At 43.6% G+C, this 11479-nt stretch overlaps 1 protein-coding gene across 1 annotated transcript; it reads left to right on the forward strand.

Moving 5' to 3' along the window:
• Nucleotides 1-2909: 2909 nt before the first annotated feature.
• On the forward strand, nt 2910-10158 carry LOC100284504 (dihydroflavonol-4-reductase). The gene is made up of 6 exons (NM_001157399.1): nt 2910-3265; nt 3427-3603; nt 8760-8977; nt 9105-9264; nt 9376-9583; nt 9694-10158. Exons 1-6 carry the CDS (start codon nt 3088-3090, stop codon nt 9854-9856), a joined length of 1104 nt encoding a protein of 367 aa, NP_001150871.1. The 5' UTR covers nt 2910-3087; the 3' UTR covers nt 9857-10158.
• The last annotated feature ends 1321 nt before the right edge of the window (nt 10159-11479 follow it).

Here is an 11479-nt window from a genome sequence, read left to right on the forward strand (position 1 = left end):
CCAGGGGTCCGGTGCACGCCCGTGGAGGTTCTGGACCTTACCCGGAGGTCCGGTCCGTATGTACAGGGGTCTGGCACTTTCCCATGGGGCCCAGACCCACCGTTGATATCCTGGAGTATATCGTCTTTTCTGGCCACGTGGCGACCCCGGGGTCGTCCACGTGATGGAGTCGGGTGCTGTTTACCACGCGACTAGAGATAGCCGCGTGGGCACCGTGCCTTCACACTGTAGTAAGGGGTACCCCTGTTTTAGGGTACCGACAGTATCTATGACATGATAAAAGAATATTCTCTTGATGATAAAACCTTATCTATTACTCTGGATAATGTTTCCGCTAATACAACTGTTTTGGTTAGACTCACTGCTCTACTTTCTGGTTATGTTGGAGATGTGCTTTTGCATAAAAGGTGTGCTTTTCATATTCTGAACCTTATTGTTTAGCCTGGTTTGAAGAGGCTCCAAGCATATCTAGAACCATTTAGAATTACTATATCTTATTTAAACTCTTCTAACCAGTGCATTACTTTATATAAAACCTATTGCATTGCTATGGGGGCACGTCCTCTTAAATATTGGATAGATATGGATGTTAGGTGGAACTCCACATACCTTATGCTCAAGCATCTGGTGCCTTACAAGAACACATTTGATGTGTTCATTCAAATTCAGTACCCTAGAGCTGGAGGTGAACCTTTGCTTATGTCTGAGGATCACTGTTATGTTGCTGAAAAAATTTTGGTCTTTCTTGAACTATTTTATGATTTAACCTGTGTCCTATCTGGTGTATACTATCCAACATATCTTCGTTGATGATGCATCATATTATTTAGATTGCCAAACATCTTAGGTGCTATTTGGTTCACATATTGGTAACGTAATGGGTAGCGGATAACGTTAAATCATGTTTGTTTAAGTCCAACCGTAATCGATACCACACTATAAATGGATACCTCCTTATTTAAATTTGTTATCATCGGTATTCGAGTGTGATTCGTTACCATTACCATTTACGTTACATTTCGTGAACCAAACGGCACCTTAGTTCCTATGAGAACGATCCATTGCTTAAAAAAGTTGTTCTCCCTATGAAAAATAAGTTCCTTAAGTATTGGAGGGACATTCCACTTCTTTATTCATTTGCATTCATCCTTGATCCTAGAGCTAAATTAAGGGGCTTCAATAGAGTTATATCTATTTTAGCTAGCATGACACACTATGATTATTTTGCTTACTTGACTTGTGTAAGAGCCAAATATCTGAGGTCTTTAACAAGTATGAAGCTATATTTGGTGCAGTGACATCAAATAGATCCTCACAATCAACAAGAATTGATAAGAAGAGGACTAATTGGGGTATGATATATGGTGATGATGACGATGATTTGTTTTCAACCCTAATTGGTGGTATGTTCTTCTTGCAACTCGAGTCCTCAAGCTTCTCTATCTAGATATACTTATGCTAGTGTCGTGCATCTCTTAGGATTGGTTCTGAATTGTTAGCATACTTGGATAGTGATATTATCGAGATGTTTGATGACGATTTTAATCTTTTGACTTGGTGGCAAGATCACAAACTGACATACCCTGCTCTTTCTATGTTGGCTAAGGATATACTAACTTTATCCGTCTCTACAATTTCATTAGAAGGTCCATTTAGTCTTACTGGCAGGATCATCAAGGAGCGTCATCGTCGTCTGACATCGGACACACGGCAGAGATGCTGACCTGTATCAAGGACTAGGAGGAGGGGAACGCAAGGACCCAACACACTGTAGAGAACAAAGAGCTTAAAGGATCGTTCTTTAAGCTTTATATTGATGATGAACCAGTTGACACTCCTGAGTCCTCTCATGCATCTCAGTCTCAGTCTCAGGCACAAATGGATCCACATGTAGATGCTTAATCTCAATTAGCTAGTGTAAATTTGTAATAGCTATATATCTATATAGACATGTGTGCCTATATGATTGTATAAGAACTATGAACTGTGATGTATATGTATAGGAAAACACGGGCTGGAAATGAACCAAGCTCGCCTCAGCTCGGCCTTTGCACTACAGGCCAACCGGGCTGACCGTGCTGGCATGGGTGCCCAAACAACAGACTCAGACAGTCAGACAGCTGTCCGGCCATAGACAACTTCGTGCACGTGCCGAGAAACAACAAAGTTTCTCCAGGTGACACGACGGCGACGACCGTACGTGGAATCCAAGCTAGCACACGTACTCCGCATCCTGAGCCGAGAGAGAAAAAACTGGACGAGTACGAGTACGATGCATACGTGTCCATGTGGAAGCGTGCTGAGGAGTTTTCGCTGCACTGTGCCGTGGCGTAGGCACCATGCCGATCGAGAGGCTTCGCGGCGGTCGGGCTTTTGCTCGGCGCCTGTCCGCCCGGTCGTCATTGCCTGCCGCTGCCGGCGAGGCTGGTGCAGCGGCTATTGCTCGTGAGTGGGACAGGCAATATCGTAAGAGCCGGGTCAGGCCGCCTGAACGTGGACGGCACCCATACCCAGGTGAGCTCACGATAGGAAGAGAGAAAGAGGGGATGTGGAGATATGGGCACGTCGTCTTCGATGTGTGCCAAGATAAACTCTGCACGACTGTAAATGGTTCAGCGATGATGGACCTATTAGCGCTGGCACTCTCGAGATCTGGTGTGCGTGGCCTCAGTTTTGGTGATCTGCGATGCGGACGCGATGAATGTCGCATGACTTGTCTGCTAGCTTGTTGCAAGTATACTTACTATATACTATGTACTGTATAAAAATGGATCCGAGACAGTCCATATCCCGGGACACGTACGTACGTACGTACATGATCCCTGTAACCCACCACATCCAGTGGCAGTGCTGCCGGCTCGCTTCATCAATTTTAGAATGGTAACAGAGCCTATCAGCTCTGTTCCCCCAGTAGACACCTAAACTTTGCCACATAGCCAATAACGGATCGGATCGCCTTCGTACTTTTCCTACTTGCTATCTCCAGCGCTAGGCTATCAGCTAGCACTAGCAGCGCCGTCACTGTTCGAAGAGATCAGCGCAGCGAACTCGCAGCCGAGAGATCGATCGAGGCCGGCCGGGGCCGAGATGGGCAGCGTCGGCGTCGGTTGCGGCTCGCCGGACGAGGAGCAGCAGACCGAGGGCAGTGGCCCTCTGCCGCCGCCGGCTGTCTGCGTCACGGGGTCCACCGGCTACGTCGGCTCCTGGCTCGTCCGCACGCTGCTGCGGCGAGGCTACCGCGTCCACGCCACCGCCAGGGACACAGGTATGTATGTATGTATGTACACACGGCGCGCGCGCGTGCGTGCGTCGGCGCTGCACATGGCCGAATAACTCTGATGTTGGCGCTGACCATATGGCCGAGCTCTGATGCCGGCGGCGTTGCGCGCGCGGTGCACCGGTGCCGGTGGTGTTGCACGCACGCAGGCAAGGCCTTGCAGGTGCTCGCCGTCGTGGAAGAAGGGAGGGACCGGCTCAGGGTGTTCAGGGCCGACATGGGCGAGGAAGGGAGCTTCGACGCCGCCGTCACGGGATGCGTGGCGCTCTTCCACGTCGCGGCCTCCATGGACCTCCACGTATCACCCGCCCATCAGGACAACCTCGGTGAGTCGTTGTGAACTTGTGATACAATACAGATACACATGTGAAGTTGTCGACAGCAGCGCGGCTAGCTCAGTTCACTCCATCCGTTCTGCGCAAATGCATGCTCCAAGTCATAAATACTGATACAGTCTGAAAATCTATCTACTCCCCCCCCCCCCCCCCCCCCTGCACATATAAAAACATGCGTTACAATATTATTAGGAACAAATTTTATTAAATAAATCTTCAAAACTACATACCACACTAATTTTTAAGTTACTTGCCTATACATTGCAACAAAAATCAATCAATTAGTATAGGAACCAGAATACGTAAAAATCTTTGATTTTTAGTACCGGTATGGGTTTTCTTGAGTACCAGTATGTAGCAGGCGATTATTTTAACTAAAAATACCACTGGCACTTTATAACTAAATTCGTCTGTAAAAATTAAACACCACTGTGGGTTTAGAGCTCTTTTCTACTAGTGGTTTTAAGTTTGTTCTAAGTTAAACTATTTAAATTTTGACAAACAATATATATAAATTGAATTATTTTAAACTAAAGGAATTATCTATTATGTCTATTATGTTAGATCAAGTCATAATAAATCTAGTAAATTTACTTTTATTTTATATTTTTTATAAAACATACGGAATAACCCGTCAAAGTTGACAGTGATTGACCTGCTTAAAACGACAAACTTACATGGACGGAGAAAGCAGCAAACATATGTACGTTACAACGAAATCTAGTACGTATAGTAATCGGACACTGTATCATTGCTAGAAGCAGTTTGATATGATCGGTCTAATACGTAATGAAATTGAATTATGTATCCGTCATCGCTAGACGCAAGTTGATCATCGAGTTATAGACGTAAGCTGTTATAACTTGTATCAATATAGATCATAAATCTGAGTCATATATAAGTCATAGAGTATACTTGCATATGGGTAGGGAAAGACATAAAAATAGATAGAGTAAATAATATTAAAAATACAAATTATGAAAAAAAATAAAAAGAAAAAAACACCTACTGTCTAAGAATCCTTACGATATGATAACTCATGATATAAAATGTTACCGTATTTCTATAAAGCATAATATTAACCAAAAACTATAAAAATGTTTTACTTTTAAACATGTCCAAATTGAAAATGTTTTATCGGTATTATTTTTTGGTTACTCATATTTGAACACAATACTCCATACTTTACAATTTTTATTTACGGATCTTGTCACATGCATGGACTTAATTAAGTTATCAACCAACACGTGAAGCATATATGCCAAAAAAAAGTGAACATGTAAAATAAAATATAGAAGAATCGGTCGCATCTCGTGTGTTTCCTTAGTTTTCGGCGAGTTCTGCTTAATGGGTTCCAAAATTTGACTGTGGGACTCCTTATTTTTGCTGTTCATGTACTTTATATCTAGAGGAGATTCACTTCCTCTATTTCTACATCAGTGTTCTCTAAACATCATTTTAAATATGCGTTCTCTAAACAACATTTTAAACATACGACGTTCAATCATCCTCTTTATATAGAGAGAGTTTCTCTCCTCTCATCTATTCACTTTAATACTTAAAACAATAAATTTAGCAAAATTAATATATATGCATAATATTTGAGAATATGATAAATATGTATACATAAAAAATAAAAGTAAAATATGTCTATAATATATATAGAGGACGATATATAGAGTATACGACTGAAGAGGAGGAGGAGGGAGATATAGAAAAAAAAATCTTTCAGAGGGCATGGATACAGAGTAACCGGCTACTCTGGGTCAATTGGACCAACATTAATTAATAATCCCTACTACTAAGACGTGTTTTCTGTTTCTCTGCCGAAGCACTCCATCTTTCTTCAAGCATGCTAGAAGTCACCAGGAACTTGCACGTGAGTCTTGTACGTCGAAATCTTGCGGAAAATGACCCGGAGATAGTGTTAACTGTTAAGGGATCCTTCCGCTCCTCGTACGTCTCTTTCTTTGTGAAAGATTCAACAGATACTATATTCGTTTTAATTTATAGATCGTTTTAGCTTTCTTATATATATGTAACCTATAGCTTATTGTGTATCTACTAGATCTGAGGTTATTACCAATGAGTAGTATTATACTTATGTAACCTATAGCTTTGAGTATGGCAGTATGCATCATCTTCATCTTCCTATGGTTCAAGCAACGCCACCTAGACGGGCCGACCAGAGAATCCGCCACGGGCTTGACAGTTGACACCATGAAGGAACTGCCTACTTTCCGACTAGGCAGAAGAGTGCATCGAGCCATCGATCATCCTCGTCTATTGCTCTTTCACGAAACAAGTGTGGTAGGACATCGATACATGCCAGGCTTGGGGAAATCGATGCCACGACCTGCAGGACGACACATCAATCACACAACTCGATTCTAGATTGCTAGTCATATCGATCTTCAGCAACAAGGCCTTGACACCTTGTTCTCTCTACTCCTATGGAAAATCTGGAAAGAATGGAATGTGTGCTGCTTTTCGGAGGTCGAAACGCAATTCTCCCCAATTCCTCCACGTGATAAAGCGCAAGGCAGAGCAAGGAGTGCGGGGTGGGACGTTCAATTTAGGTTGTTTGTTCAATGAGTACTACTCCCTCGGTCCCAAATTAGTATTTACTCCGTTTTAAAATAGTAGTCGTTTTATCTCTTAATTTTTTATATCTATATTTAGATGTGAGATGATTATATTTAGACACATATATACAAAACACATACATCAATAATTGTATGAACCCACTAATTTTCTAAAACGACTACTATTTTGGAACGGAGAGAGTATTTGTTTTAGCTCTTAGTTTTAGGGGTGTTTGGTTTTAAGGACTAATTTTTAGTCCCTCCATTTTATTTTATTTTAGTTCCTAAATTGCTAAATACAAACTATAATTTTAGTTTCTGGATTTAGCAATATAAGGACTAAACTGGAATAAAATGAAGGAGCTAAAAAATAGTCTTATAAACTAAACACCCCTTAATGTCTATATTCAAATGGATGATGATGAACTTATACACATATACAAAACATGTACATTAACTATATATATACAACAGTCCATCACCTGGACCATCATGGCGCATGCACCCACGCGCCCTCATCTTGCACGACTAGTTTTCGAGCCATATTAAGTTATTTTTCCAGAAAACATTAAGTTATTATTGTTTTACAGCTATTTTTCTATGTTTTCTTAGACATTTCTATTAGTTCAGCCATTTAAGCGTCCAAACAACATTTAAGCCCTTCTAGGTAACTTTAAATCATTCTAAAGTCTAAACATTAAGTTTTTATTGTTTCAGCCATTTTTCTATTTTTTCTCAGACATTTCTTATGTTATTGGTTCAGTCATTTCAGAAACTTTTAGTCATTCTAGCGTCAAGAAAATGAGAAAAATTATGACGTCCAAAGCTATCGGATATAAGTAATTTTCAAAAGTAATTAGCCTATTTTCGACTGATGACAATAATTAGACAGTACTAGTCGAAAATAAAGTTATGGTCGATGACAAGTATCGAAAATAAACTATTTCTAACAATCACGGGTGGTCGTCTGATATTAACAGTAGTGGGTCCCACGTCCTCAATGGTAAATGGCCTTAACGACGACAGGTGAGCCCCACTGGACTTATTTTCGACGGTACGATCGATCATCAAAGATAACGACATAAATTGGGTCGTCGGAAATAGATTAACCATTTGGTCGTGGGAAATAAATGAACCAAAACCAAATGTTATGTCTATTTTCTCGGTTACCACAATTTTATTTAATATATATCACATTCATATAGTACAATTTAATATGAGCCACATTCACAATACTTTCATCACATGTACGGTGGCCGCCGAAAATGTTGTACAATGTTATTGTGATTATCTTAATAAACTTGGTATTAAATGACCTACTAATGATGACATAACTTTATTTCAGATGGTTTAACAATTACCATCAGAAATTAGGACTTTAAAAATTCTAATCATGTATCAGCCAACAAAAATAACCTTATTAAATTCTCTAATCACATCGGGACTGTCGAAAATAACTAACACTTAATTATCTAAAATATACCAACCAAGTTTTCATGCATAAATTTTCCCATCCAATACCAACAATCAACATACACCAATATCGCATCTAAATTATATAACAACTAAACTTGAACAAGAGGAATGAGAGGAGGTGGAGGAGCTAGGGGATGGGTCGATAGCGAGAGAGGGGCATGTACACAACACTAGTGGCGGAATGGGCGCACACGTGGAGCGGCGATGGTTGGTAATATAGACCTGTTCAAACGTCAGGTCAGATCGAATCAAGGCCGGGATGTGGATTGTTTTACGTGGCCCGTTCTCGTCCTGTGTCAAGTGTTGAGTCCGGTCGGGGTTGTGCTTCCTATTGGATATGTCGGGTCAAGGTTTTTTTTGGGTTAGGTTAGGTTTTTTGGCTTTGGATCGGGATTTTTTTAAGTTAGGTCAAATTTTGGATAAAAAATCATGACTCGTGTCTAACCCTTATTGCAGGTCAAAAACTATAACTCATATCCACTCGTTGCATTGACGATTAGGTCAGATTTTTCTGGATGGGTTGGGTCGGTCGGTTGGCTCGGGTGGCCAATGCTCTTTGACATGGAGCAGTGTTGGTAATTTGGACAAGCAGCGGCCAAGGGGTTGGATGGATCATGACATATTAAGCCATGTCATGATGTCCTTCCGCAATCATCTAGTGTAACGGTAATCGTAGACAAATCGTACGCCTAGTCAAACTAAAAAATATGACAAAAAGGACAATTCCTCGAGTTTGTTCTGTTTTAAGTAATCCAGTTCAAGAAATTGCACTTTGGTTGTAGTATCTATGTGCGTCGTCTAAGCGGGTGTTTAAATGCACTATAGATTATAGTTAACTGCTAAAATTATCTGAAGATATATAGACAGTCTAGCTAATAGTTCAACTATTATCTATTTTTTAACAAATTAGTTAATAGTTAGCTAACTAATTTTACTAAATTTTTTAAACAACTAACTATTAGCTCTATTATATTCAAACACTCTTGAACCGAGTGATCAAAGATATAAATGTTTGATTTGAGATCAAACTAGCATAGGACATAAAAAATGGAGGTCAGAGTTAATTAACCTCCCTTGATGTTGCAGAGGAGCACGTGAGGTCAAGCATGCTGGAGCCGGCCACGAGGGGAACCATCAACGTGCTGCGGTCCTGCGTCCGCGCCGGGACCGTGCGCCGGGTCGTCTTCACGTCCTCCGTCAGCACGTTGACGGCGGTGGACGCGGTGGGGCGGCGGAAGGCCGTGCTCGACGAGTCTTGCCTCAGAGCCCTCGACGACGTGTGGCGCACCAAGCCCGTCGGCTGGGTGCGTGCACTACTTCTCGCTTCACTCTCTCTTTCTCACACTCTCACTTCACGCAATGATCTGCTTCGTCTCTCTGTCTCTCTCTGAATCTGAACTGAACCATGTGCTTCTGACCTGTGTGTGGCAGGTCTACATCCTGTCCAAGCGGCTGACTGAGGAGGCGGCGTTCAGGTTCGCACGGGAGAACGGCGTCCACCTCGTGTCCCTCGTTCTGCCAACCGTCGCCGGGCCGTTCCTCACGACAAGCGTCCCTACGAGCATCCAGCTCCTGCTGTCACCCATCACAGGTAAACCAACACTGCAGGTCGTTCGATCCATCACGGTCACCGGTTGCAGTGTTCTTGACGCTCTGTCTGGTCTTACCTGACGGCTGACGCCACTCCGGCGCGGCGGCGCAGGTGACCCGAAGCTCTACTCGGTGCTGGCCTCAGTGCACGCCAGGTTCGGGTGCGTCCCGCTGGCGCACGTCCAGGACGTGTGTGACGCGCACGTCTTACTGATGGAGGCGCCGCGCGCCGAGGGGCGGTACCTGTGCGCCGCGGGCGGGTACGCGGCGGCGCAGCTCGCGCGGCTCCTCGCTTCGCGCTACCTTCCGGCCGGTGACAGGCACGTCGTCTCTGCCATGGCTACGAGTGGTCTCTTCAGGTGCGCTTTCTGATCAGCTGTCGTGTGCGTGATCTCTCTGACCGCCGGCAATGGCAACCCTCGTTGAGCAGGCTGAGCAAAGATTTCGACGACGTCTCCTGCTCGCCGCCGGTGGTTTCGTCCAGGAGGCTGTTGGATCTGGGGTTCAGGTTCCGGCACGACGTCGAGGACGTGGTGAAAGACAGTGTTGCGCAGTGTCTTGCCCATGGGTTCCTGGAGCATCCTGAGACCTGAATGCGGCAGAGCTGCAATTCCTAGTTGGTTTCAGGCGTTCAGCAAATCAGCGGCGATCTGAAGGAGAAGGATGAATGCATGGTTGGGCTGGGGCCTGGGCCCTTAGGCTATCCACATGTTACTCTATATTTACTCTACAGACTATACCACTATTCCTAGCTTAATCACCAAAATTCCTTACTCTAAATTACTCACCAAAATTTGTAGCCTCATATACCTCTATATATCAACTACTACTACATAGTCTATTTTATTCTATTTCATTCTAACTACTTTTTTCTCTATATAATACAAGATTTTGATATGGACAACACTAGTACCTTAGCAACTTGCTTGCACTATATTTGGAGAAATAATATATCTACTGTTGAGCATAGAAAATGACCTGAGGTCGGACCGTTCCCGGTCCGAACTGTCCGTCGTAGTAGCATGGACCGTCAAGCGTGTCCAGAATCAGTTAGAGTTCTAAATTTCTTGCAGAATTTTTTAGCTAAACCTGTGGGATTAGATTAAGGGCTACGACCGATTGAACCTCCAACAATCGATCCAATCAAGTCTACTTATTATTTATACCTTATGCATTAGGAGTAGCTCTAGTTTACCCTCTCTCTCTACCTCGAATCTCCACCTCTCTTCGGCTCTACGTCGACTAGAGGCGTATTAGGAGGCCTACCGACGCGAAGATACACCTAGAATCTCTCCTCCCTGATAGGGTCCCTCCTGATAGGCGAGATCTAGGTCTGCTGCGAAGAAGACGACGCTCTGTGCTATCGTGGACCATTCGAGCCCCAGGCGTGGACCGTCCGACCACAAGCGCGGACCGTCCGGACGTACGCAGAGGAGGAGTCACTTCTGTGCCTAGGTAGCGGACCGTCTGACCCTGTGCCGCGGACCGTCCACGCCTCCATAAAGAGCATCGCAAGACGATTCGTTCTAGTGTTTGGCACCTAGATTGGCGCCAACACATTTTTTGGCGACTCCGCTTGAGATTAGGTGTCTAGATCTATTAAAAATCAGGCCCTCAAATGGCCGGTTCTAAAGATCACACCAATATCTCCCCTACAATATCCTGAAGCCGGTTGTTGAAAGTGTGACGGTCGATGGGCAACAACAATACAAGGACTACATGCGTCAAGCGAATGATAAATTCTTGTCACAATACACGGTAGATCGCCACCAGAAGGTTGTCAAACATGGAGAGACCGACGTCGCATATCTTCTATCTTGACTTCAGGTCCCCAACGTAAGTAAACCCGACGACATTCAATCTATTAAACAATATGTAGATCAGCAGCAGAATCAAATGAAACAAAAGATTGGGGTTAGAAGAATCAATTAGAAAATTAACACGTTCGTTGGAGAAATCTGTTGCTCCTAGTTTTCCTTCATATGAAACTACTAATAGGATATATATGTCTAATACATCGGCAACAAATGGGGATTCGTAGTCCTAGCCATTATATGGTATGCTGATGAACTCATATCCAGGGCAAATACTGCCACTGTCGTCCCTGCTTGGCAGATCGACGCCCCTGGACACGGTCGGACCGTTTGAGCTTTCCCTGCCGGATAGTCCGAGGTCGCACCAGGACCAGCATGTGGCGCCCCAATAGTAGCGAACAC

This window comes from Zea mays, chromosome 5 (genome assembly GCF_902167145.1).
Source record: "Zea mays cultivar B73 chromosome 5, Zm-B73-REFERENCE-NAM-5.0, whole genome shotgun sequence".
NCBI lineage: Eukaryota > Viridiplantae > Streptophyta > Magnoliopsida > Poales > Poaceae > Zea > Zea mays.

Excerpts from the sequence above, each read along its gene's own strand:
- LOC100284504 (NM_001157399.1), top strand. The coding sequence starts at position 3,088 with ATGGGCAGCGTCGGCGTCGGTTGCGGCTCGCCGGACGAGGAGCAGCAG. Across the intron at positions 3,266-3,426 it reads CGCCACCGCCAGGGACACAG|GCAAGGCCTTGCAGGTGCTC; the intron begins GTATGTATGTAT and ends GCACGCACGCAG. Across the intron at positions 3,604-8,759 it reads CGCCCATCAGGACAACCTCG|AGGAGCACGTGAGGTCAAGC; the intron begins GTGAGTCGTTGT and ends TTGATGTTGCAG.